Here is a 26,754-nt window from a genome sequence, read left to right on the forward strand (position 1 = left end):
TTAACGCCTACAGGAGATTAATAAACTAACAATGCTCTCCGCCACCAAATCAGGATATCTTTTCACGAAATGGTGCAGAAACATTAACAAGGTGCTTTGACGTTATGAGGCAGCAGCTGGTGACCCCAAAACCTTACCAAGATGTAAGTTTACATATATACTGTAAGCTATAATGTAAAAACTATAAATCACTGAAACAGCTTTTGTGGTGGTGCAGTACTGTGTAAAAGCCCTGTGCTACCCCTCATTTCTTTATATCTTGCTTCCAAAGAGCCAAACTTTAACAAATTGCAATGAAGTGCTCTTGAGCAAAGGTTCTCTTGGCTTTTTGGCTGCTTTTTCACTCTTTTTTTTTTTTTTTTTTTTTTTTAAAGAGTCTTCAAACTGACCTATGAATCATTCAAGCATTAAAAAATGCACATAACTCGAGGGATGAACCTGTGTTGTGGCTACACAGACAGCTTAGCAAAGAACCATTTTTTTAAATTGTCTTTAGGCACTTTGTTACTAACAGCTTGTTGCAATATTGCAAAAGCATGTTTTTTTTGTTACATTTATGAAAAATGCCAAAGATAACACAGTTTGAGCATAAGGTAGTATTTGTGCACCAAGAGGGTGATTCTTAAAGGGCAACTAGCTGAAAACTTGGCATATCTCAAAATTCTGAGCCGTGTGTCTTAAATTTGAGGCTAATAGAAGAAGTATCAGGCCTAAAAGACTATCTACAGCAGATGAACAATATCTGAAAAGTCATATCCTTAAGTAATAAGAAAAAAATCCATCAAAGACCTGACCTTAGAGACAGATCTGGCTCTTCAGTTGATCCATCTGCTGTTCACTGAAGCCTCAGGAGAAATGGTCTCAGTGGAAGGGTGGCTGTCAAGAAGCCATTCTTACGGAAGGGAAACGGGGAGAAAATCCTGAGGTATGCCAACTTACACAAAACTGGACTGAAAACCAGTGTCAAAAGCTCTTAAGGAGTGATGAATCCACTTAAGGTCAAGGGAGAAGTGCAACAGTGTGTGTCTGCAACCATCTGTAAAACGTGATGGATGCTCTGCCACGGTATGAGACTGCATTTCAGCCAGAGGTGTTGGGGGGCTCTTATGAATGCAGAAAGTGCCATCAGACTTTAATCCACCATGCAATACCACCTGGTCAGCATAGTGGCTTTATATTTCAACATGACAATGACCCAAATGCACTTGCTAATACAGTAAAAGCATACCTGGACAGAAAAATACACAATGGGGCACTGTCAGTCCTGGGCTGGCCTTCTCAGAGCCAGCAACGTGGGATCATTTGCACAGAGAACAGAACAAGAAGGCAGCCATTATTCAAAGAAGAGCTCTGAATGTCCTTCAGGGAGCCTGGAGAACTATTCCTGACTTACAAGAGAGTTTGGGCTTTGTTGACAAATAAAGGTGGTCATACCAAATAGTATGGACATGTTTCAATAAGTTGCTTAATCTCTTTACCACTTTCCCAGCAAAATATTAGGTAAAACGTGAAGGGAAGCTCAAGACTCCTCCACTGTACTGTAAATCTAAAGGAGAATGTACCATTGACAATCATTTGTATATTCAGATCACTTGTGTAGTGTTTGATGGCTGCACGGCTTGTATGTAATTTGTGGGTTTTGTTGTTGTTGTTGTTTTTGTTTTTTTATAAAATATATGTATTGCCTGTTTGTGCAATGCTTATTTCTTACTTAAGATTTAGGCATCGAGGGGGCGTCTCAGTTTGGTCTGTGGCTTTGATTTGATTTTGCGAAGCTAGGCGAAGGACTGGATCACGTGTTAAGAATTATTTCCGTGACAGGATGTTTACTCTAATCAAGGGTTGAACGATAATACTAATAATAATAGTTGTTGCCAGTTTGTGTTAATCTTAAACAATAAACAAAAAGCTACCTTTCCGACCAACTGGACCACACTTAATACCGAGTGCGGGCGCTCGTTCCCGTTCAGGACTGCATATTCCACCTTAAAAACGCCTCTCGAGTAAAACTTTTCGCTCTAACTCCCTCGTTCCACCTTAAGCGCAAACGCAAACGCAGGAGGCGTACAGCGAGGTTTCCGCTTCTCAGTAGGGCTCGGACCGCGGCTCACGAAAATCACCGTGTGTAACGCACAAGGTTGACGCACTGAGGCACGAAAAAAAAACGGGGAAAAAAGAGAGCAAAGCAAGCGAGCAGAAAAGATGTCTGAATCCAAGTACCGCGAGTGGATTCTGGACACTATCGACTCGCTGCGGTCTCGAAAAGCCCGGCCGGACTTGGAGAGGATTTGCCGAATGGTCCGGAGACGACACGGGTCCGAGCCCGACCGAACCTGCGCAGAACTGGAAAAACTGATCCAAGAACAGACCGTGCTGAAAGTTAACTACAAGGGCTCCATTTCGTACCGAAACGCCGCCAAGGTTCAGCGGAGAAGCAGAAAAAAAGAAGATGTGTCGTTAACAGCGGCTGCGAGAAGGAGCGCCGTGGAAGAAGCTAGTCACTCCGACTTGAGCAACGGGGACAGCGCTTTCGGTCCCGCTGACCAGGACGAGGAGGATTTGGAGGTATGTGGAGGCTGATGCTAGGAGGCACGTTTTCATTGTCATGTCACCTCACAGAAAATTAACAGGTGGGGGGATTGAACGACCACTGTTTGGTGTGTAAAAATAAAACATGTTTTGCCGTGTGTGTGAGAGTGTGTAAGGGAGTGGAGGGGGACGGTGAAGGGGAGTGATTTGCAAGTGCACCCGAAACTGCCGCAGACGGGGAGCGGCGGTTGGACCTCGCTCGAGCGCTGCCGAGGTGGAGAAGGGGAGGGGGAAAGAGAAAAAAACTGAAGGTGCGCGTGAAGGGAGCGTGTGGCACAATTTGTTTCTTTCTTTTTTACACAGCGCGACAGTTTAAAAGCGCTTTAAATGGACGGCGTGAAAGCGCAAACACGGGACGGGGAAAAGTTGAACCGTCCTGTTCGTCCGCAACAACCCGAGCCTCCATTATCGGCAGCAGAAAGCGCTTTTCAAGCCCCAAACTCGGCGTTGAGGGAGGGGGAGGGGGGTGCTGTTAAGGTTCCGCAATGACAGTTGAGGTAGCCCGGAAGTTGAGAAAAGTGCACTTTCATAATAATGGCATGAAAACTGTGCCCCGCTGGTGGGAATTTTATTTCGAAACGTAAGTCTGGATGTGTGTCTCTTCATTCTCTGTCAACGTGGGAGTGGGTGAAGGAGGAGGAGGAGGAGGAGGAGGAGGGGGGTGGAAAAAAAGTCTCAAACACTGCGAATGTAGGAACCTGACGGGGGGACTGTGGGTCATTGTTGCATTTTTGGTTGTTTTATGCCAGGGAAACAAACGGGGCCCGCTGTTGTAAACAGTGTCGCTATAGCCGTGTCCTCAATCATATTTTTGACCGCCCATGGCTAGATTTCCACCGTTAGCCTCGGTCTATACTTCAAAATATGCCCATCGCAATGTGCAGTGTGCTAAAACAGACACAAAATCGACTGCAAGCGGTGACAAAGTAGTTACATTGTGGGTGCAATCACTTCATTTCACCAAACTGCGTTTCTTCTTCGAGCGATGGACGATTGCCGACGCAGTGCTTGAAGTCGAACCCCTAGATCCATTATCGGACGCACTGCCAAGCCCGGTCACGTCCAACGTCGTGGTGTTAGCTGTTTTTTTTTTTTTTTTGTTGTTGTTGTTGGTTTTTAATTTTATTGCTCATCACGTCCCGTACAGTGGCGACATCTCGTCTCTGTGTCTGCCAGCTGTGCGCCGACAGTATTTTAGGAGGAAAATCAGCACCACAAAGCTCTGAAATATGCAAGAGCCGGCAGAAAGCTGAAGTAACATAAAGCGACCGCAAACTGTTCGTCCGGCGCTAGATGGCGGATGCGCCCGTCCGATTTGGGTTAAGCCGAGATCAAATTGTTCTGTGAAAGGCGTGTGTGTTGCTACAAGACCGACTATGCGTGAATGCTTTGAACAGACCCCTCTGCGGGGTGTTAACCAGCTTTTGCCAGCATACGAGGGGGTCAAATGTAGACAGTGACGTGTCCGATAACGGACTCATTCGTGTGACTCTTTTCTGTCCAGTCGCTTTTGCTGTAAATCGTTGACCCGACGCAAAGTCAAAGTAGACTGGTAATCGCGTCGTCCGCTGCTCTTTCTGATCGGAGGGCTGTCCGTCGAGTTAAAGCTCGGCTTTTATCTCCGACTGGTCCGCCGTGCAGCGAGCGGCTCGGCCCTGGAAAGCTCTCTGTTTTTCTTTCATTTGACTATTTCCCTTATTTACAAAAAGAGCACAGACACAAAAACAAGGTCTATACCGCGTCTCCCAACTCCATGCGCACTTTGGAGGAAATTTGAGGAAAAACAACAAGAGCATGAACAAAAAACGCCTCCCATCGGCCCCTTTTGTGCTCTCGCGTGTTAAAATTATCAATCAAGTAGGCCTCTTAAAAAAAAAAAACACGGGGACGCACAGAGTACGTCGGCGGCTCTGAGTGTTTGTGAGCCGAGATGTAAATCATGTTGGGCTGAGATCCCCAGGGGCGTTATGTTTTTGTGACCGTGCCTCGGTGAAAGTTGTGAGAAATGCAGTGCGACGGCTGAATGCCGTTCAAGCGGCTCTTTCCTCAGGAGCGGGGCGGGCTTTCGTGCGCTCATGTGCTCGACTGCTGGGTCTCGGACACGCAGTCGCACACGGCGTGATTTTTCACTCGGGGCGCCGTCGTCGAACCGCTCCAGCAAAAGGAATGTGTGCGTTCGTGAGAACTCTTAGCTGCCATGAAAAAAAGAAAAGACAAGATTGTGTTTAAATGTTTTAATGCAGCGGGGTACATGTTTGTGACGGGAGGGCTCGCACTCTGCGGAGTGAACGCTGTACCGCGGAAAGGGACGGAGGCATTCAAAGGCAATAATTTACCACCACCGCGGTCAAATTGCGACATCAGTACGAGCTTGCCTTCATGTGATACCCTCAGCCTACAATCAGTGCCTCTCAGTGTTCCCAACAATACCTTACAACCTTGTCGGGCTCAGCAGCTTTTTTTTAAGTTGCTGCTAATAACAACTTGATGTCTCTTCCTGCTTTTTGTCCCCTCTCATCCAAATGAAGATTTAGAAACATCTAGAAAGCTTCTGTGCAAATGTGAAATCACGTTTCCCCCTCTGCTCCTGTGTTCCAGGCTGACACCTCTATAGCTATGGACACAGACAGCAATGCAGACGAGGAGGGGGGCGATGAGAGCCGGGATGGGCAGGAAAGACCCTCACCCAGCCACACACATGAAGATGCCACTGTGCACTGTGCCCCCGTGCGAGCTGTCTCTGCTCCCTGCTCTCCCTCTGGCGCTAGGCCCGGCCCCGGGTGCAGCCCTGGCTCCGCTCTGGACTGTGCCTCTTTCCAGAAGGCTGGTGAGAGGCCCAACTCCTTGCCCCCCTCCAGCCCCAGGGCCCTTGCACACAATGACTGGGCTTATGATTCTGCCGTCTGCCCAGCAGAGCGCCAGCACCCAGGAATGCAGAGAGACAAAGGTATTCACGGTGCTACACACAGAGCAACGTGCGCACAAAGCACTCTAATATCAGTTTATGTGCAAGCTTACGCTCAGCTTTGCGCTGGATATGAAAGAAGTCGATGGGAGCTTTTAAACACCTGTGTAATTATTTGTGGGATGTTGACGGTGACAACTGTAATGTAAGCCAGACACAGAGATGCAGGGGAAAATAATATATTCTCATAGCTTAGTGATGATCCAGTCTGAGGCGCATTCATCCATTTGGCTGTCATAAATTTCTCCTATTAGACTAAGTAGAATTTGGCAGGTCAGATGTGGACGATAATCAGCGTATAATTGGTGTTAATTGGCCCACTCTGTGTTAGCAGTGGCCATGAAGCCAGCGGCCCAGTCTGTAGCTCCTGCCCCCTGCGCTGTAAACAACGTAAAGAAAGATGATGGAAGCAAGGTGGAGGACAGAAGCGTCTCGTCTGACCAGTTGGTGCCAGACTCAGCAGCACGGCCGGTAAGGGCCTGTTTTTCCCTTTTGTGACTAACATCTGTATCTGTCCTCTGCTTCTTTGATCCCTCTGCTTCCTACCTGACATTGTCATGTTGAATTCATCTTTGTTCTCTCGTGTTTGACCAGCAGGATGAGACCAGGAATGCTTCTAATGGGAGATCACAAACACTGCCTTTGCTATCTGACAACTGTGAGTTACATAGTTTTCTCTTGTTTGTTTGTGTTTGTATAGCAGGCTTGCAGCTTCTATCTCTTTTGCAAAGCTTGACCACCGAATCGTTCTCTCACTTTGGAACATGGTTTCTAATAGAAAGGGAACTTAAGGAGGTTAACTAAATGTCAACATAATGGGCATAAAGGCTCCATTCTGGTTGTTATTTGGCTTTTTGTACCAGTACTTGCCTTCAGCATTGCTTACGATCTTTTGACTGCTTCACAAGCGTGTGCTGCTACCTGCTGTTCAGCTAGTACCCAATCTAGTTAGAGGTCATTGCAACACTTTGTCAGGACTGACTTGTAGAGATGGGATTTTTAGACTGTCCACAGATGCATGATATGAAGAAAAATGACTACATTACCACCACATAATCAATTAATGATTCAGGTATATCTTGTGGGCTCTTATTTTCATTCTTCCTTAAATTTGATTACATTTATTCCATCCTTTGTGGTGGGCAAAACACAGAAATCTCGTTTTAAAGTCTTTCAGCTTTTATCACTTTAACTTGAGACTTAGCCAGCAAAACAAAAGATGTTAAATGACAAATATATGTTCTTCACCACCACTGTTAAGTCATCTAGGCCCATGACGATCATTAGGTGAACCTGATATGTTGGTACATTCCTAGTAAATCTGTGTTTGCGGGAAACAGTGAACTTTCAGATTTACTAAGGATCTGAGTCAGTTTTTAGGGTTAGTTTCTGTCCAGAAGAGACAGAGGCTTCCATTCTTGGTAGATGCTAGTGGAGGTCTTTAGTGTGTAAAAATGAATGTAGTTTGTTGTGTTTACAGGGAGAAACCTAAAGGTAAAACACCTCAAATTGACCATGGTAGTTCTTACTGCTAAATACCCAATAAGCTACATTGCAAGCCAGCTGTTAACCGATGCCTACAGTAATACAAAATCTGACACATAGATATAAACTGCATATGTGTGGGGTGTCATCTAAATCTGAATTTAACTAATCCTGAAATGGGCTTAGCCAGGATCTAATGTCTCCAATCTTTATCTAAAAGTGATCATTGCAGATCCCTACTTTATTTTGTTCTCTGTTTTATTACTTCAGGGATCTGTCAGTGACTTTACTCATGCCTGAATATCAAAGTGAAACCTGCATTTTTCTTTCCTAAGTGAGACATTGCACACTTACAATGCACAGTGGCAAAGCTGGCATGGAGTTTGCCTTGGAGGAGCGGTACCCATCTAAAACATGGCTGCGTCCTCGTCATGCATCATGTGTATGACAGCAGGCCTGCCAGCATCCTGTGAAAGTGGTCCGGTGTAATAAGGGGCTGTATCAACACTCATTCACCGAGCCCTCACCTTACTGAGGTGTGAAGCAGCTCTAATAGAAAAACATACCATAACTGCAGACAACCCAGTATGACTACAAGAAGCTGGTCCAACATCGCTCTGCTGGATATCAGCGGAATGAGTTTGCACATTTAAAACTGGAGCTGCTTTTTTTTTTTTTTCCTTGAAGAAGATAAGTTAGAGCTCTGTTTTTCATTTTAAGACTTTTCTTTTTTTCTGTTTGTTACTCATAAGAGCTCAGGTTCAGTTCACTTTTTATGAATGAGCTGCCCTGCGGTCGATGCAGATATCATCTGCATTTGAGGAATTTTTACATTTATTATAATGTGATTTCTGTTTGTCAACAGGCACATTTAAGAAGGCAGACACATCATCCTTAACAGCAACTGATGACAATCTTCTGAATGGTGGTAAAGTGGATGACGTGTGAGTATCCTGTTAAAAAAAAAAAAAATATATATATATATATATATATATATAAGTACAAAATACAGCAACTGGCAGGATCTGAGCATTTAGCCATAATTACCTGTCAGCCATTTAATCTGCCAGCCTCAGCTCAGCATGCAGATAGTCCTTGACGGTGTTTGGCCCACACTTTTTGGCAAATTGTCCAGATTATCAGTTCACCTTTGCTGAGGGACAGCACTTAAAATAATTATAGTAAACTACCCTGTGGGTCATGTAAAAGCTTGATAATGAAACAAAACAAGACATTACCTGCACACGGATGCCATATTGAGGTTTTGTGACTCTTCTTGATTTATTTTTAAATCCTGTAATCCACCAGGTCTGTGAAGAAGGAGAAGATGAGCCAGAACTTGTTGCAGTGGACTGTGGCAGATGTGGCCAGTTATTTCTCAGCTGCAGGATTTCCCGAGCAGGCTGTCGCTTTTCGAACACAGGTTAGTGCAGCGGTACAGAGCTGCTACAGAGAGCATTGCTCATACATCAGAGTCAAACCTAACATACTCCATCACTTCATGGATTTTGTTTTAATGTATTATTTTTTTCGAGGCTCTGTATATACACTATGAGTCTGTTGCACTGTTCAAAACTGAAGAATGGTGCCGTTGGGTTAAATACTCAAAGCATATCTTTAGAAACCCAAGCGTAATTCTAATTAAATTCTTTTCCCTCTTTTGCAGGAAATTGATGGGAAGTCTCTTCTTTTGATGCAGCGTAGTGACGTATTGACCGGGCTGTCCATCCGACTCGGCCCTGCCCTCAAAATCTACGAGCGCCATGTAAAAGTGCTGCAGAGGACCCATTTCCTGGAATGCGAAGACCTTTGAAGTGGCGATTGACATGGCAGACTGCTGCATTGACTCAAACTTCCATTTAGCGCCCCCTCTCACTACTGCCCACTTTCATATACAGTATGTGTAGAGGGTGTGTGGTGGAGGGTTTCGGTGGAATTGACTTTCACTGTGAGAATGACCAGAAACTGAAACACAGTCGTCCTACCTCTCATTACGGTCTTTAGTTTTCAGATGGTTTTCATTTCACTCATTGCAACCCCGTTATGGAGGGAAGAGACCGCTGCATTCCGAGTGTTTTAAAGCGGTGCAGCAGCAACCTTTCTGCAAGAGTAAAACACTGGGAAAGTGAAAAGTTTAAGCCTTCCAACCAAGTGGACCACCTACACAGACATGGCTGTGGACACAGTGCTGTCGCAGCTTTGGATGTCCCCTCTGTGTCTGTTACCACACATTCTGTTTACCCAGAAACTGTTAATCACAGAAAACAAAGCACAGCAATTGTGCAGTTTGCTTTTTTTCCCCCTTTAATTTCTTTTTATTTCATGTGATGAGTGCTGGAGAAGTCAGACTATCCAAGTACCTGCATTATTAGGGCTGCCCTTTATATCTTGTTTTTCTTTGAAGCCTTGATAATCAGCAGTGAATAGTTGACAATTTTATAACTAAAGCATCATCTGACAGGTGCTGTGCAGAGAGAATGAACAGCAGGACAACAATGGGAGCTAGAGCTCCATTGCAAACCAGTACTTTTCATAGTTTTTTTTTTTTAACTTGCTAAATAGGTATGAAAGTCACTAATTAGCAGCAGTGAGGTGAACTAAAGCATGACAATCACTGCTGAGAGTCAGATGCTGTGCACTCAAGCTCAGATCTTATGGGTTTGTGTTTTTTCCACATTGAGAAAGAAAAAAGTTCCACCTACACGATGAATAAATATCCGAGTATTTGGGTGCAGCCCTAATCAGCAGAGTCTGATTCCTAACCTATCATTGCCACCAGTAGCTGCTGTTTTGGATTATTTCTTCAGTACCTTTTATAACACTGAGGCCCTTTTCAGACATGGGATATGTGACATTGGTGTCTAAGCGACTGCACTGTCATTCAAACGTAAGCCACTTTCCTGTTAATATTCCTCTCGATTTCATTCAGACACACCCGCAACAGTGACGGAGGCCCGCGGCACACGTGCATCGCAGAGGAATGTTTTACTGCGAATCAGGTCCGGAACAAAGTGTCAATGTCTATTTGTTATTGCTCTTTAGGGCATTCTCTAGTGCATGTCTGAAAGGGGCTGGAGATATAACCAACACTTGAGCTGATATGCTACAACCTGAGGTTTTTTTTTTTTGTTTTGTTTTGTTGGTTTTTTTTTCTCCTTGTATTGTCTTAATTAAAAATGACTGTGGTCCAACAATACAGTTGCACTTTGGGGAACGATTGCAAATAGATGTGACCAGAATATGTGCAACCTAAAGGAACTTGCTTTTACACATACACAAAATAAACCTGCAAGAAATGTTGTTGTAATACTGAATATATTGTGAGACATTCAACGGAGCTGCTCAGAATCTGTTTACAAACAGATATCTCGATGAAATGCAATATTTTATCTTCTCTTATTCCTTTATAATTTTGTCTCGTCTCTCTTTGTGTTTTGATCTAAGCCAGCCACTTGAATTGTAACATTCCACATAATGTAGTCCGCATCTCCAGTGTATTTCCCTCCACGTTTTATCTGTAACACAACAGACACTTTTGCGGAGTTGCAAATAAAACTCGTGTCTCCGCTAAGTTGTTTTGTGAGAGTTTATTACCCTTAAATCAACAGTACACCGAAAAGCAATTGTTTCATTGGTTCGGTGACTTAAAGTAATGTAAACAAACCTTACACTACAGATGGAAATCCCTGCAAAAAATATCTATTTTTCAGTAACAAATTCACTCATCTGATCTTCAAATTCAGCTTTGTGTGAAAAGCGCCTTCAGGGGAAACACAATTCATAACAGTGAATAAACTTCATAAGAGAACAGTGTTAGTATAAAGGTCAGTAAGTAGAGTATTGCATGAGCTGTGTGACACCACCAAGTTTTCAGCTCCAGGCTGCATAGTAAGAATACTTTTGATAAAATTTCACTGATTGGGCTGATAAAAGCTACGATTTCTTTTTAAACTTTTGAATATTGTGCAACACATAAAAAGAATAAATAAAAAGGACATCTTTTATCTTCTAGATTGCATATAACATTAAAATAAGACTTTATTGCATTTCACTAGCTTCCTTTCAATGTGACAGTCCTTCAGTTACCAGTCCAGCACTGTAAATGCCGCTCCTTATTACCTCAGCGCACAGTCCCTGACATCCAGGGGGATGCATGGGCCCTTAAAAAGGACCGCTACCAGTGAGGAGTTGGATGGGTGTAGCAGCTGTTGTTGCTTGTGCTTAGATCTACAGGATGAAGGGCAGTATGGAGGAGCGCAGGGTGGGATAATCCCTAAACTCCTTTAAGTAGCTGCGGTGTTTGCCTTTAGCCCAAACCGTCATCTGGATGAAGGCCACAAGAGTGAAGAAAGCCACAGGCACACACTGGGTCATCACTGTGAAGCCGATCCAGGAGCCGACCTGTGAGTAATAAGTTACAGACACACACACAGAGTGCATGGAGAATGATGGTACAGTTACAGAACATAACCACCAGATGGCAATGCATCTTTCCTTGCGAGGATAAAATGCAGCACTGTACAATGAAATGTTAACCTTTAGCGTTCTAGTAGAGTAACATTAAAAAATACTAATAACACCAAAATGAGCATAGACCCAGAAAATTTCCCTTAAATAAATATATAAATACTGGATGTTATAGATTCATCTACCTAAGGAAAAAGGGTGAACTTCACCGAAATATGGAGTTTGATTTGGGCTTACCTCATATGTGTAGTTCGGACAAGAGACCAGCCAAAAGATCCAGGTGAAGGGGTTTTTTGTTGGATAAGGAATCTTCTTGGTTTTGGAGCCTGAAACGAAGGGTAAACTCAAACTGCACTGTGCGTTTAAAAGGAAATCAGTAAGAAAAGGAGACTGAAAATCACACGTATTGCTGCAAAACGCTCACCTGGTGTTTTGAGGTTACGAAGCGCCACGTGGATGGAAAAATTCCCTATTTGACAGAACTGTGGGGATAAAGATATTCAAAAATGAGCATTCAACAGGATGGTGGGTTTAAAATGTGGAAGGTGACTCTCAGAGAGCTGAAGCTTACCAGGAAAATGTAAAGACCTGCATTCACCTGCTGCTGCCCGTAATCTGTTGACGTGTCACAGAAAAATGGATTAAGATAGAAGTTGGCATTGACTGATGAGCTAAAGTGAGAATGAAAGTGGTCAGCACTTACAGGGTGTGGTGTAGAGAGGGTGGTTAATGTAGTATGCCATCCAAGCTGCAGTAGACCAGTAATAGCCACAGTTCTGGCATAGAAAGCAGGACTATTATAAGTCAAAGTGTCTAGATATTGCTCCACATAGATTTCTAAGAAGAGTAACCCCAAACAAAGTAATAACTACAATGCACAAAGCTTTTAATGTGCAGCACAGTTACCTTAAATATGTTCCTGAGAGGCATGGTCCCATGGGAGATACGATGGACAAACAGTGTCTCCAGAATCCTCTTGATGTAGTGGAAGGAGTGACATATGCAGGCCAAACTGCAACAAGACACACAAGCACAAAGACACACTTACATATTTAGCTGTGATTAATACATCGCCCCGCTGCAGTCCATTACACTTGGCGCTGACTCAGTGTCAACATAGCAATATGCTTCCCAACTGTTTGTCATGCTGACGGGGGAGGCGGGGGGTCTGTGCAAAGCCCGGGATTGTGTGAAACACTGCACCAACATCACAACAGATCTCTGAAAACATGGGAAAGCCGACACTCACTGTACGATCCAGTGCTTGCTGCTGGTGAAGTCATACTTTGGAGAGTAGATGAAGGGAAGGCGGAAGTAGAACATTAAGTAGATGATCAGCGGGCCAGCACACTCTGCCAGGAACACCTGAAGTGAGTGAGGAGACACATGTGCTTTAAGTCAAGGGTTCTCAAAGCTTTGTGACCAAGGGCCAGTTAAGGGATTTGTGTGGAAAGCTGCACATATTAAAAAAATGCACACATTAAAGGAGAAATGTGGTTTGGCAGTATTTTATCTTGGCCTGTTTTTCATTTTATTCAGTATAATCAGTTACATTCTTTGGCAGCAGGAGTAGGATGGTTTAGTGGGATATGATGGCTGGAAGTGAAGAGTTCCAGCTGGATGTTAGAAATGCTACTATACTCACTGGCCACTTCTTTAGGTACACCTGTTTGCCTGCTCTTTTCAACAAATATCTAACCAACCAGTTACATTTATATAGCCTACGAAGGAATATTAGGGCCTCATTTCAGACGGATCAGACGGAAAAGCGCACAAGAGTGGATTTGTACAAAATGAAATAGCTGGTATTGGAAAGATGCAAGGTTATCGATGGTTACACCCCGGTCCAATAAGAGGATGTATGTTGTGTCACAAGACGGCGGATCAATTTGTTTCACTAACTCATCTAAACAAGGCATTTTTTAGTGGGTATAGCAAACATGGTAGTTTGTCTTGAAACAAAAATGATAATCTCAACATTTCGTCTTTTTTCTCAAAATAATCGTTAATGTTTTTTCATTAATGTGGCCCTAATAAATACTCAATCTTACATAGAATCAACTCAATCCACTTTTGCATGTAGACATGCCCCAGGCAGTCTGCTGAAGTTCAAACTGAGCATCAGAATGGGAAAAAAAGTGATTTAAGCTACTTTGAATGTGACATTGTTTTTTGTGTCAGAGTGCTAGTCTGAATATTTCGGAAACTGGTGCCATAACAACCATATCAAGGATTTATACAGAATGGTCCAAAAAAAGAGAAAACATCCAGTGAGTGGCAGTTATTTGGGTAAAAAGTCCTTGCTGATGTCAAAGATGAGATGAAAATGGCCAGTCTGCTTCCTGCTGATAGGAAGGCAACAACAACTCAACCACTCGTTAGAACCAAGGTATGCAAAAGAGAATCTCTGAACACCCAACACACTGAAGCTTGAAGCGGATGGACTACAGCAGAATAACACATCATGTCACAAAGGTTTGGTCAAACTGCGTTCTTAAACATAGCTTGAACAACTCAGAATCCATTACTTTTCTTCATGGATGTGCAGCTGACAAATCTGCACCGTGTGGCTCTGTTTCAACAAAATGAACCAAATTCTCTGAGGAATGTTTTCAGCACATTGTTGAATCTCTGTCATTAACATTAAGGCAGTTCTGAAGATCGAAGAGGGTCCAAACCCTTTACTGGGATAAAGTGTATCTAATAAAGTGACTTTAGTATATTTATCATAATATGATATCATAACAACATATGACCTGTCGATGAATGAAAAGTTAAAAACAAATCAGGGGTTGCATAAGTTAATACCAGGACTACAGCTTTAAATGCTTTTAACTCAGTACCATAAATTCTGGTAGCTTTCAAATTACAGAAATTAACATAGCCTAATTATTGACTGAAATCCATTTAGAATGATAGCTTGTCGGTATAAACCCTATGCCACAGGGAGAACATGCAACTGACACCTGACATGCTCACCAGCTCACTAACAGCTGACACCAGCGTGGCTCTGGTTTCAACAGTCTCACTTGTTAAAGCCACCATGGATCAAAAAGGTCTGTCTACCTCACCTAAGCATTAGGAACAAATCAGTTACAGTAATACTCCTCCTCATATTCAGTATGTACGCATAGACCAGATGAGATACTGGGACAGCTTGTAACACCCGCTTTAAGATCAAGTGACACAGCTGTGAAACAGATCCCCGAATCAGCACCTTCGGCGGAGGCCTGGCTCAGCATGCCTGACTGGTAGCTACTTCTGATCGCTGCTCGTCCACCCACACTGGCATCAGACTAAAGGCATTTTTCTCAGATTGTCTCAGGGTTTGACGGGGAATGAAAAGACTGGGTGGGCATGGGTGAGTAAAGAGCAGCAATGAAACGGGAGTGGTCAGGAGGGATAAACGCCTCAGGGGGGAAATGAGGCCATGAGATTAAATGTCCTAGGACAGAGGACATGCAGTGCAAGAGGTGGGGGTAGTGCAGGGGGGACGCCACAGTAAATCAACTCTACCTGTCACTGTAGGCTGATATTTATATTCAAGAGTTATTGAGTGGGTGAAAGGGTGTCTTTGTATATTTAAAGTGCAAGAATGTTAAAAGATCGTGTCGAGGGGTTTGCATGTTTTAGCATAATAAGTGCAAAGCAGTTTTTGAAAAGCAGTTCTCTTTAAGTGATAGTCAGCAGATTAAAAACAATCCAGCTGTGGCTGAGTCATATCCAAAAGCCAATTGTGCAAACATGAGAATTAAATCCTTTCTTCTAATACAATTATGAGTCTTTAGAGTATATTTAAATCCCAGAGCAGAGGCATTACAGAGCAATGTGTTCATGACTTGACACACAACACTAAATCCAAATGTTGTGTGTCTGTGTACAGGTGGACTTACAGTTCCCCACGTGAGCTGGGGTCCCAGGTCACTGAAGTAAAAGCTGGCTGTGGTTCCCACAGGAAGTGTCTGGAGAATGTCCTCATCTCTGAGACACTTTGCCTCTGAGACAAAAACAGTCACCATCACGACCTGCTCTGTAATCTAGATAAATGCTTTAAAAACAAAAAAGGTGGCAGACTTACTTGGATCTAAGCGTAGGGACTGTCGGGCCGGATACCACTTAGGATCTGTCAAAATGGGGAGGAACTTTACTATTAGTATTCTGAAGAGATTCTTTGTGGTCCAAGTGTCTCACTGCTGTAGCTGCTTTCGTGTTTGTACTGAACATCGCTACCAGATTTAATGTAATTCGGATTCAGCAAAGTCAGCAAGAGTCATTTTGGATGTCGTGCAGGATGAACTTACATGATTTGTGAAACAAAGCTTTAATATCCAAAACAGTGGCAGTTGGCTCCACCTAAAATCAAAATAAAAAAAATAAATTTTGTTAAAGATTGTGTTATTACCAGCAGCACAAAAAACAAAGCTGAAATCATTCCTGCTGTCTTGATCAATTTTGTTTTGATTCCTTGTGAAACTTGTCAGGCTCGTCGACTCTGTTATGAGCCCTCCTTCTACGGACATAGCTTGTAACATTTACACTAGCTACTAATCAAGCCTATCTGCGATGCGGGCATGTGCTGTAACTGAAACAGAAAATTCCTGTCAGATGAGGAGGGAATTCTCACCTCCTAACTGCAACCTCAATAGAAACATAACTGATAATGGCTGCACTCGACTGGGCAAACTGTGAAACAGATGATTATCTTTAAAGAGCATCCATGTGTTCAAAGCAACCATTCTGTATTTTCTTGGCTTCGCTGCAGAGTAAGATCAGGTTTTGCCGCTTGCAGCACAGACTTAACATGTATAAAATATGAAACTTTCAGAGGAGTGAGAACAAGGTGATAAATCAATCCACTCTATGGCATGCTAATGTTTCGAGGCCTTTCTTTTAAATAGGACTTTAGTTATGTGGCTGCAATCAAAGTGATCTGCTGGCTGTTAACATTTTTTTAAAAAAAATCATTAAGCTAAATATAAAAGGTGAGTGTAATTAAATAAAGACCCTTTTGACATCCTCTCACTCACCTTGTCCAGCAGCAATAGCTTCTCCTTTGTCTTTAAATCCACAATCTCCACCTCAAAGTAAACAATCCTTTTGGCCTTTTTGGGGGCTTTTGGTTTTGGCCTCGGTGCGGCTTTCTTCTCAGGCTCTAGTGCATCTGCCTTCTTTGCCTCTAATGCGAGCACATCCATGACACTGTTTGATCCCAAACCTCAATAGCGTGGGGAAATAATCTGTGATATGTCCAGTGACGCTGGTTGTGCTCCACTGGTATGTGTAACAGCTACCAGCTCGTCTCCAGAGAAGCTGTTAGTCCAGTTCAAGAGTCTCTTGTGTCTCTCAGACTCAGTGAATATCCTTCCACTTTCGGAGTTTCTTCCACAGAGGAGTGACCGTAAACACTTGAGGCAATGGCACTGAGCAGAAGTCGGAGGAGAGCTAGTCTAAAACCATGAAGTAGACCTGCTCTTCACCTGAACAGAATCCTGTTCAAGATCCACAGCCCCCACATCACGCAGCAAAATGCACTGAAGACGAAACTGGAGAGGCCCAAGACATAATCCATAGCGCGCCATTTGCGAGGCTAAATATAAGTCGCCTGATTTGCTCTGCTCCGGCTTGGTAACCTTGGGAAGCCACATACAGTACAACCTTAGCCGGTGACAGATGCCAACATTTTCTCATTAGACCTATAAGACACATCTGCTCCCCGCTCTGCTCCTCGCTTGGTCACACAGTGAGGGGTCCCACTGAAAACCTGATCAGTCAGATGAAAGATCTCCACATGCCCACACATCCCTCTATCCCCCAAACCACCTGTGAGGGTTGTTTTCTCGTTCTGAAAAACCACAACAAAGACAAACCTGTTTATTCAGGGCCTGCGTCAGGTCACAGTTTGTGTGCCGAACACATTCTGAAACACTTCAAGGGGGTTTGTTTTGAGAGGCGGGTGATAAAAATTCTGATTGGGAGAACATCAGAGATGCCTTTCATTGCACTGGGTCAGCTCATCATTGCAAATAGCCAGCTGCATATCTATAGTCCAGTGTTGGGGAGTAACGGAATACATGTACCGCCGTTACGTATTTAAAATACAAAATATGAGTAACTGTATTCCGTTACAGTTACCGTTTAAAAAGGTGGTATTCAGAATACAGTTACTTTGTTGAAATAAATGGATTACACTGCGGTACTTTCCTGTTTCATTTTGTCGCGGGTCAGGACTGTTTGGGTTTTGTTTGACAGCTACGTTCTGTTGTTCCAGGCGGCAGCGCTACGGTTGCCATGGTTACAGGGCGACGCTCTCTCTCTCTCTCTGCGACTGTGTGTTTCCTGGGTGAGAGAGCGCCTTTTCGTTGTTGTTGTTGTTGTACTAAGCTAACAGGCAGAATGCTACAAGCATAGCTCTAAAGAATGTAGCATCATGGGCAGTGTAGTCCGTGCTGCAGGGAGAATGGACTGCCATACACATTATGGGTCTGTGAGCGCGAGGAGGGAGAGAGAAAAAGGGGAGTGGAAAGGTTGGAGTTGTCATCGAGGAAAAACGGGAGCTGGAAGCATGTAAATATAATAATAACCACTTCAGCCAAGAAGAGTGCCTGACGAGCCCAGTTGTAAGTAAGCTATTAAGACTCGACTGTACACCGTGTTCGTGTTTTCCTCCGAAAACAATAAGTTCCGTTGGAGCAGTCTTTCAACGTCTCTCTCTGTCTCTCGCAAGAAAAGTTGACCCACACAACAAAGTAAAGCTATTTTTCGGCTATGAGCCGACAGGGACCCCGCCGTATTAGTCAGAGGTCCCTTTACTACAGCTCGGAGTCGCGGACCTTCAGTAATAGTAACAAATCACACAGCAATAGTACATTCACGTTGTTGTAAAAAGCATGATAATATATTAAGTAATCCAAAGTATTCAGAATACGTTACTGTCATTGAGTAACGTAACGGAATACGTTACAGAATACTGTAACGATGGTTAAGTGTTATTGTACAGTGACATGTTGGTGATCTCTGCACACTGTTGTTGTTCCTTTAAGATTCATGTTTGGTTGTGGTGTACAGGAAGGGGTGGGTGGGACCTGGTTGTTCTGTGTGTGTGCCAGGCTGAAGAGAGGGGGAGTTCGAGAGCGCTTCCCCCTGAGTTAACAACCCGCTGGCTTATGTGCCAAATAAACGGACAAACTGAGACCCCAACCGTCTGGTTCTTGTGAACGTTACATTGGTGTCAGAAGTGAAGAAAGAAAAAAGAACCCCAGAACGCCCGACACCCTGTTGCTGGCGACGCTTGCCGTTACGAGACGAGGATGTTGCCGGGCAAGATTAAGAAGGAGACGGAGGAGAGGGAGGTTCGTCCGCGCTCGCCCGCCCATGGAGTGAGGGAAACGGCGCTGCGGCTGTCTGCCGAGGCTGGATTTTCTCCAGGTTTGACTAGGCTCGGGAACTGTTCGCACAGCGGCCGCGATTCCGGCGGGAAGGAGTCGACCTCGCTTGGCGCGCCGTCACGTGATGTAAACAAACATGGCGGCGCCCAGCAAGCTGCAGCGAATATAAAAACGCCTAAGTTCAGCGGCAAGACGCCATGGGAAGTGTTTATCGCACAGTTCGAGCTGTTAGCTGTCGCAGCTGGCTGGTCTGAGGAACATAAAGCTCTCCAACTGGCTTTGTGTCTGTGTGAGGATGCAGCTGCATGCCTGCTGCTGCTGACCGAGGAGCAGAGGGGAGATTATAATGCTCTGGTCGGAGCACTTCAGAGGCGCTTTGGGCAGTATAACCAACCAGTGCTGCTGAGGTCGGAGTTCCACAACAGACGCAGATTGCCAGGCGAGCCCCTCCGCATTTTGGCCCACAAGAATTTCACTCGCATGTGCTGTGCCAGTGTGCCTGCACATGTGATGTGACAATAAAAAGTGATTTGATTTGAAATCGAGTGCCTTTGCCGGAGGGCGTATGACAGCATGCCACCATCAGTGCAAGCGGAGTTAGCTCGGGACCAGTCCTGCAGGCCCTGAGCCCTAAAGAGCTCCGTATGCAAACTCAGCTTGCTCGGCCAGCCACACTCAGTGCAGCCCTGGAGCTAGCGTTGGAGAGGGAGATGCTTGCAGGATCCTCTGGGGGCGCTGATGACGCACACGTGGTGAGGGCTGTGTCAGCACCTGTGGAACAGATGGAGACGCCAGCGGGCTTGTGCAGTTTGGTGCAGGCGGCTTCGCTGCAGTCGCCTTCCCCTCGGGCTGGCCCACACCGCCGACCACAGAGCTGCTGGGGATGTGGACAACCCGGACACCTCATCAGGCAGTGCCCCAAGCTTGCAGCGGTTCAGGGAAACGCCCACGGGCCCGTGTAGGCGGGAGTACACGGGCCTGGGAGAACGACATCCCCACACCACCGCCACCTCCACCCGGTGCGGCCATCGCTGTGGGCTGGACCCAGGTTGGCGGCTTTTGCCATGTTCCAGTGACGATCGCGGGGGTGTCCTGTACGGCCCTGCTGGACACGGGGTCCAATGCAACGCTGGTCCGACCCGATATTGTCCCAACCGGAGCTGCTGTGCAACCGACTAATGTGCAACTTAAGACTGTGACCGGTGATCTGGCCCCAATGAGAGGGAGGGGAGTGTTCCAGTTCAAGGTGGGGGACCTCGGTGTGTCTTATGCTGCCTGGGTGGCTGACGTGCAGGACGCCTGCATCCTTGGGCTGGATTTTTTACGAGCCATTGGCGGTGTACTGGACTTAGGCAAAGGCTTCCTCGTAACCCCTGATGGGAAGAAGGTGCCGCTTATTCCTCCCCCGGTCTGCACAGCATCTGCCGCGGCGTCCACCTCCACCGCAGAGACCGCTGCAGACCCGCCAGCAGAACAGCGAGAGGAGGAGGAGAGGCTCTTAGCAGTGAGGAGTATCTGGTCAAAGAACTGTGAGGGGCTGACTCCACAGCAGCAAGAGAGTCTATGGCAGGTACTAAAAGAGTTTAGTGACATTTTTGCCCTGAAAGAAAGTGATGTTGGCTTGACACACTTGGTAGAGCACGTCATTGAGACCGGGGATGCCCAGCCTATTAAAGTGCGCCCACGCCGCCTGCCCCTGGCTCATCAGGAGGCTGCGGACAGAGAGTTGTGTGAAATGATGAAGGCGGGCATCATAGAGCCATCTGATAGCCCGTGGGCCTCCGCGGTGGTGATGGTGCCTAAGAAAAAAAGTCCTAGGATGCGTTTCTGTGTGGACTACAGACCACTCAACAAAGTGACGAAGAAGGACTCTTACCCCCTTCCCAGGATTGATGAGTCTCTCGACTTAGTAGCCGGGTCCTCCTGGTTCTCCACCCTGGACCTGCGGAGTGGCTACTGGCAGGTGCCACTGTCCCTGGAATCCAGACCGAAGACAGCCTTCTGCACTAACAGGGGACTATGGCAGTTCAAAGTCCTGAGCTTTGGTCTTTGCAATGCTCCTGCGACCTTCGAGAGGCTCATGGACAGTGTGCTGGCTGGCGTCCCACGGCAACGGTGTCTGGTTTACCTGGATGACCTTCTAGTGCACGGGAGCTCCTTTGATGCTGCCCTGGATGCCCTGAGACAAGTGTTGGAGAGGGTGGCAGCTGCAGGCCTGAAGCTGCACCCCGACAAGTGCCACTTCATGAGGAGGGAGGTGGAGTTTCTGGGCCACAAGCTGGGTCGTGAGGGCATCAGCACGTTGGAGGAAAAAATTCACACCATTACCGAGTGGCCCACACCAGCAGACCAGAAACAGCTCAAAAGCTTCCTAGGACTGGCGTCTTATTACAGGAGATTTGTGAAGGGCTTTTCCTCCATAGCCGCACCACTCTTCCACCTGCTGCAGAAGGACCGTGACTTCATCTGGACCCGGGACTGTCAGCAGGCGTTCGACACCCTCCGCAGATCGCTGACAGAGTCTCCAGTCCTTGCCCCCCCTGACCCCGCCCTGCCTTTTGTCCTGGACACTGACGCAAGTAATGTGGGGCTGGGAGCGGTGTTGTCGCAGGTTGGGCCGGAAGGGGAGAAGGTGGTGGCGTACTTCAGCCGGGTCCTGAACAGGAGTGAGCGGTGCTACTGTGTCACACGACGAGAGCTGTTGGCTGTGGTGGCGGGGGTGAGACACTTTAAGTACTACCTGTGCGGCACAGCATTTGTTATCAGAACTGATCATGCTGCCCTTCAGTGGCTGATGTCTTTCAGGGAGCCAGAGGGACAGGTGGCTCGCTGGCTGGAGGAGCTCCAAGCCTTCAATTTCACTGTGGAGCACAGAGCAGGGACGCACCATTCTAACGCAGACGCCCTCTCTCGTCGCCCATGTGCTGCAGCTGGCTGCCGTTACTGTGAGAAGCGAGAGGAAATAGAGCGGGAACTCACGACAATAGACGGAGCAGCACAGCTCGCCTGCAGGGCTCTTCTGATGGTGGATGCAGCGGAGTGGAGGGCACGGCAGGAACAAGACACGGACCTGCTGCCGGTCCTGCAGTGGCTGGAGAAGGGGGAGCAACCCCTTTGGGATGAGGTCACTGGGTTTTCCATCTGTACCAGGGGGCTATGGGCCAAGTTTGCAGCTCTCAGGCTGAAGGAGGGGGTGTTGGAGCGTGCCTGGAAGGATCCTGCCACGGGGGAGGAGAGGTGGCAGGTTGTGGTGCCAAGGTCGCTGAGGTCAGCTGTGCTGGAAGCCTGCCATGGGAGCACTGGCTCCGGCCACTTTGGGGTCTCCAAGACTCTCCGCCGCCTCCGCCAGGGCTATTACTGGGGTCAACAGCGGAGGGACGTGGAGGACTTTTGCCGCAGCTGTGATGCATGTTCCTCACACAAAGGGCCACAGGACCAGTCCCGGGCTCAGCTTCAGCAGCAACCAGCAGGAGCCCCAATGGAGCGAGTAGCTGTGGACGTCATGGGCCCATTTCCTCGCACAGACAGAGGAAACCGCTATGTTCTTGTGGCCATGGACTATTTTACCAAGTGGCCGGAAGCATACGCCATCCCAGATCAGGAGGCTGAGACGGTCGCTGATGTATTAGTGGAGGGGATGTTCAGCCGCTTTGGAACAGCAGAGACCCTCCACAGTGACCAGGGGCGTAACTTTGAGTCCAAGGTATTTGCTGCCATGTGTGAACGCCTTGGGACTAAGAAAACCCGCACCACCCCACTTCACCCCCAAAGCGATGGGCTGGTGGAAAGGTTTAACAGGACGCTGGCCCAGCAGCTAGCCATCCTTACCTCAGAACACCAACGGGACTGGGATTACCATCTTCCCTTTACCCTCATGGCCTACAGGTCGGCAGTACAGGACTCCACCCAATGTACGCCTGCCCTGCTCATGTTAGGGAGAGAGCTGAGAACTCCTGCAGAGTTGGCTTTTGGGAAGCCCCCGGACGTGCCAGAGGCACCACCGGGCCGGGACTACGCAAGGAAGCTGCAGGACCGGCTGGATTCTGCACATTCCTACGCCCGAGAGCAGCTGGCGAAGGCAGGCCTGCGCCAAAAGAGGAATTACGACATCACCACTAAGGGGAGGCACTTCCATGCTGGGGAGCTGGTGTGGGTCTACAGCCCAAAGAGGAAGAAGGGACGGTGTCCTAAACTGGATAGCAGCTGGGTGGGGCCTTGCAGCGTCCTAGAGCGAGTAGGGGAGGTTGTTTACAGGGTGCAGTTGCCTCCTAGGGGGAGGATAGTAGCGCTGCACAGAGACCGGATGGCCCCCTACAGAGGGCAGTCCCTCCCCTCCTTTCCAGAGGGACGTGTACAGAGCGTCCGTGACCCTGCTCAGAGGGACCCCCGACCGGGGCTGCGTTCCCCTCCCTCGGACTCTCCACCCCAAAGCCCCGAAGCTCCGCGTCCACCTCAGGGGCTCAGGAGGTCAAGGAGGGAACGTAGGCTACCACCCCGCCTCAGAGACTGTGTCGTTCCCTCGGGGACGAGGAACTTATTGCTGGGGGGGGCAGTGTAACGATGGTTAAGTGTTATTGTACAGTGACATGTTGGTGATCTCTGCACACTGTTGTTGTTCCTTTAAGATTCATGTTTGGTTGTGGTGTACAGGAAGGGGTGGGTGGGACCTGGTTGTTCTGTGTGTGTGTGCCAGGCTGAAGAGAGGGGGAGTTCGAGAGCGCTTCCCCCTGAGTTAACAACCCGCTGGCTTATGTGCCAAATAAACGGACAAACTGAGACCCCAACCGTCTGGTTCTTGTGAACGTTACAATACATTTTGGGGCATGTATTCTGTATTCTGTAATGGAATACATTTTAAAAGTAACCTTCCCAACACTGCTATAGTCTATGTTCTATTTATAACAAGTAAGAGCACCACAGGGCAGAAGCAGGCAGCAGGCAGCAGGCAGCAGTACGCGTGCATTCCCAGATCACTTCTGAGTCTTGGATTTGACACATTCCAGCTTAACTGGCTTATCAGGCTGTCAGGAAGCTTAACTCCCTCCCGATTCTGCCCCCTCTCCCCTCTCTCCTCCACGGTCTCACTGAACTCTGTCACACACACACAAACACACACACTCTCTGACTCACTCACTGGCCTGCACCAGTTACCAGTCACTTTGTGGAGCATTGGACTGCCATTACCTCATAAGACTTTGTTGTTACACTTTCTCTTACCGTACACTACTAAATCTCCATTTGCACTATTTGCCTATTTGCACTACTCTGCCTGGTTTACACTCAATGTCACTTACCCATTATATTGTATATTGTATAGCTTTCTTGTTATATGTAAAATTGTATTTATTTAAATTTTTACTTTTTAATTATTTTACTTGCATTTTTAATCACTTTTATATTTAAATATATTTAAATGTTCATTTGCTATTTATCTAGGGATTGAAGAGTAACGCAATTTCTATTCTCCGTATGTCCTGTACATGTGGCAGAATCGACAAATAAAGTTGACTTTGACTTTGACTTTGAACTGTAATCCATTTCATGCTAATAAACTCATTTATGTGTTGATCTGGGCCTGCTTCTTTTTCAAGGTGGTTACACTGAGATCTGATCTTGTGACGTCGTTGTGATCCTTCACAGTGATTTGTGGAGCAGCTACAATCGGTTTAGGTTATCAAAAGGCTCTTCTGAATATCCTCATTATTCCCTGTGTAACGTGAGATGAAAAGATGCAATGTAAAAGGGCTTTGAGCTGATTTTTTTTTATATACACTATCATTTTTCACAATGATTGTGAAAATGATTTTCATGCAATGAGAATAAAAGGGCTTTTTATAATCATTCATTCACTGTCTTTGTTTCTACTGCTGTGAAAGCAATCCATTGCACTCTTGTGAAACATATTACCCCTAGGCTTTTTGTTTTTGTGGAAACTCAGTCAAAAAGCCTTTGATTTAGCTCTATGCATATCTCTGTGGCTGTATCCTGATTAATGAGAAGTTGCCGGTGAATATGTGAAAAACCTTCAGCACTTCTTCCTGAGTCAGGCAGTGAGCAGCAGGAAAATCAATGCTGACCCCTTCAGTCCTGTATGTATTTTAGCATGTGTCCTCTAGTAATTATCACACAGCACTGCATAATCAGTGAAACCACTTAATAATTGAACTCAAAGAGTTTCTTTCTATATATGCACCATCAAACATGAACAGTTAATTTAGCCACATCGGATCCTGTCAAATTATCTTGAAAAAGCAAGACACCCCTTTGCACTTATGGGGAATGTCAGCATTAGCTGAAGCTGTAGAGTCTGGGCATCCATCAAGACGAGCATGTAAAATATATTTCGAGACCGTTATGGTCAAGCTTTTACATAGACTCATAGGCATGAATGTCGTGTTAATTTGGGGCTTTAAATAATTTTTTTGAACTGTTCTTTTTAATGACTGTAAGAAAACAAAAGCTCGGTGCACTAGATTGAATTTTTGGGGATTTTCTCTAATCTGCACAGGGTCAAAAGTATATATACAGATATATACACAAACACCCCCGTAATATTTGGTTACACGTCAAGTTGCACCGAGATCATATGTTTTTGGCGCCCATCAACAAGCTTCTGGCATATTTCTTTATATGCCAGAAGTCTCACCTTTATTCTTTCAAACATACCTCTTGTCATTGTCTCCAAATATCTTACTTTTTGTTTTGTTTGATAAAATTCTTCCCCAGATGATATTTGGCTTGTCCATGAGGGCAGCTGCAAATTTTAGTCGACTTTGGAGCAGGGCTTCTTTCTCAATCGGCACACTCTCTGTCCATGTTGATGTAAAACTCACTCCACTGTGGACAGTGATGCTGGAGTTTCCAGGTCATGGCAGGCTGAGCGTTGGTGGTTCCTGGGCTATTCTTTAACGGTCTAATCGATTTTCCTTTTAACCCTGAGAAAATCCAAAAGAAATTTAAACTCGTGCAATTCTTGTTTTTTTGTTTTGTTTTGTATTTTTCTTTTTTCTTTTAAGTCATTAAAGTTATATGCTGGACAATCATTACCATGGCATTCACTCCCGTGATGAATGTATTCAAACGTCTGATCACAACTATTACCTTTAACTTACATGCAGCGTATATTGCTGAAATGCAATAACAATGATGTTAAGATTATTAGACTGATCTGTGGACATTCACTTTAAAATCTATTGCACTTTATTTGATTTCATTTTTATTCCTAAGTGCCTGTGCTATGGCCTATTTGTTAACTATACGCATGTGTTTAGATTTAAAAGGTACAATTCACAAGCCAGATTCAATATTCCATATTCCATAAAATCCGTGCATCATGTTGCATCATGTTTTGAAAGTGCAGGGAATTTGTATAAAGAGCTGTTGTAGAAATATTGCTTTAACACATCTAAGATAATAATAATAACAACAATAAATGAATTTATTATTAATATAAATTGTTACATAACGCGAATCCATAAAGCAGGAAATGGAGAGTTTGATGCTTAAAATGTGGTCGGTGTGTGTCTAGTCATCGTAGTTTCTTATTTTTATTTTTACCCTATGGTATTTCTTCTCCTCCCTGCGTTATAGTACAGCGAGGAACTGGAAACTTGTAAAAAATTACTCGATAGTATAAAAAATTTCTCACGCTGCTAAGTAGTCTGCGCATGCGTACTTGAATGTCACTTATATTATAATAATAAGTGCTAAGAGCTTTTAAAATGCGGATATTTTACACGAGTCATCCAAGCAGTAATAAATGCCTCGATAGGTTCCCGGTTTCGAGTACAAGTTTCTTAAACATTTAATTGAAAACGTCCAGCGCAGCTCAAGCGAAACCGGAAGTTGTCGGGGGTGAATTTT

The 26,754-nt window shown here is 45.6% G+C and overlaps 2 protein-coding genes across 5 annotated transcripts; one reads left to right on the top strand and one right to left on the bottom strand.

The window, feature by feature from the left end:
* Positions 1-1,929: 1,929 nt before the first annotated feature.
* samd1a (sterile alpha motif domain containing 1a) lies at positions 1,930-10,610 on the top strand. Of its 4 annotated transcripts, none has more exons than XM_086289451.1 (7): positions 1,930-2,565; positions 5,188-5,536; positions 5,886-6,025; positions 6,149-6,212; positions 7,905-7,983; positions 8,348-8,462; positions 8,706-10,610. In XM_086289451.1, exons 1-7 carry the CDS (start codon positions 2,203-2,205, stop codon positions 8,850-8,852), a joined length of 1,257 nt encoding a protein of 418 aa, XP_086145577.1. In that variant the 5' UTR covers positions 1,930-2,202; the 3' UTR covers positions 8,853-10,610. The 4 variants fall into 4 exon arrangements, with proteins under 4 accessions (XP_086145577.1, XP_086145579.1, XP_086145578.1 ...); XM_086289453.1 differs by having other exon boundaries at positions 1,931-2,565; positions 5,889-6,025; XM_086289452.1 differs by having other exon boundaries at positions 1,932-2,565; positions 6,152-6,212.
* Positions 9,257-17,747, bottom strand: tecra (trans-2,3-enoyl-CoA reductase a). Its single transcript, XM_086289455.1, has 11 exons — positions 16,534-17,747; positions 15,808-15,859; positions 15,585-15,629; positions 15,400-15,503; positions 12,756-12,871; positions 12,413-12,518; positions 12,210-12,282; positions 12,078-12,121; positions 11,931-11,988; positions 11,744-11,832; positions 9,257-11,440 (listed from the first exon to the last, which is right to left on the bottom strand). The coding sequence occupies exons 1-11, from the start codon at positions 16,699-16,701 to the stop codon at positions 11,267-11,269; spliced, it is 1,029 nt and encodes a 342-aa protein (XP_086145581.1). The 5' UTR covers positions 16,702-17,747; the 3' UTR covers positions 9,257-11,266.
* Positions 17,748-26,754: the final 9,007 nt, after the last annotated feature.

The sequence above is a fragment of the Aulonocara sp. 'chitande type north' Nkhata Bay genome, linkage group LG4 (assembly GCF_057382095.1).
Source record: "Aulonocara sp. 'chitande type north' Nkhata Bay isolate Kocher_YH1m ecotype deep benthic linkage group LG4, A_spYH_male_GT1.1, whole genome shotgun sequence".
NCBI lineage: Eukaryota > Metazoa > Chordata > Actinopteri > Cichliformes > Cichlidae > Aulonocara > Aulonocara sp. 'chitande type north' Nkhata Bay.

Coding starts and splice junctions, on each gene's coding strand:
- tecra (XM_086289455.1), bottom strand. CDS start 16,701: ATGGATGTGCTCGCATTAGAGGCAAAGAAGGCAGATGCACTAGAGCCT. Junction 12,283..12,412: donor CTCTCAGGAACATATTTAAG/GTAACTGTGCTG, acceptor TTTCTATGCCAG/AACTGTGGCTATTACTGGTC. Junction 11,989..12,077: donor CAGGTCTTTACATTTTCCTG/GTAAGCTTCAGC, acceptor TTATCCCCACAG/TTCTGTCAAATAGGGAATTT.
- samd1a (XM_086289451.1), top strand. CDS start 2,203: ATGTCTGAATCCAAGTACCGCGAGTGGATTCTGGACACTATCGACTCG. Junction 5,537..5,885: donor AGGAATGCAGAGAGACAAAG/GTATTCACGGTG, acceptor ACTCTGTGTTAG/CAGTGGCCATGAAGCCAGCG. Junction 6,026..6,148: donor CAGACTCAGCAGCACGGCCG/GTAAGGGCCTGT, acceptor GTGTTTGACCAG/CAGGATGAGACCAGGAATGC.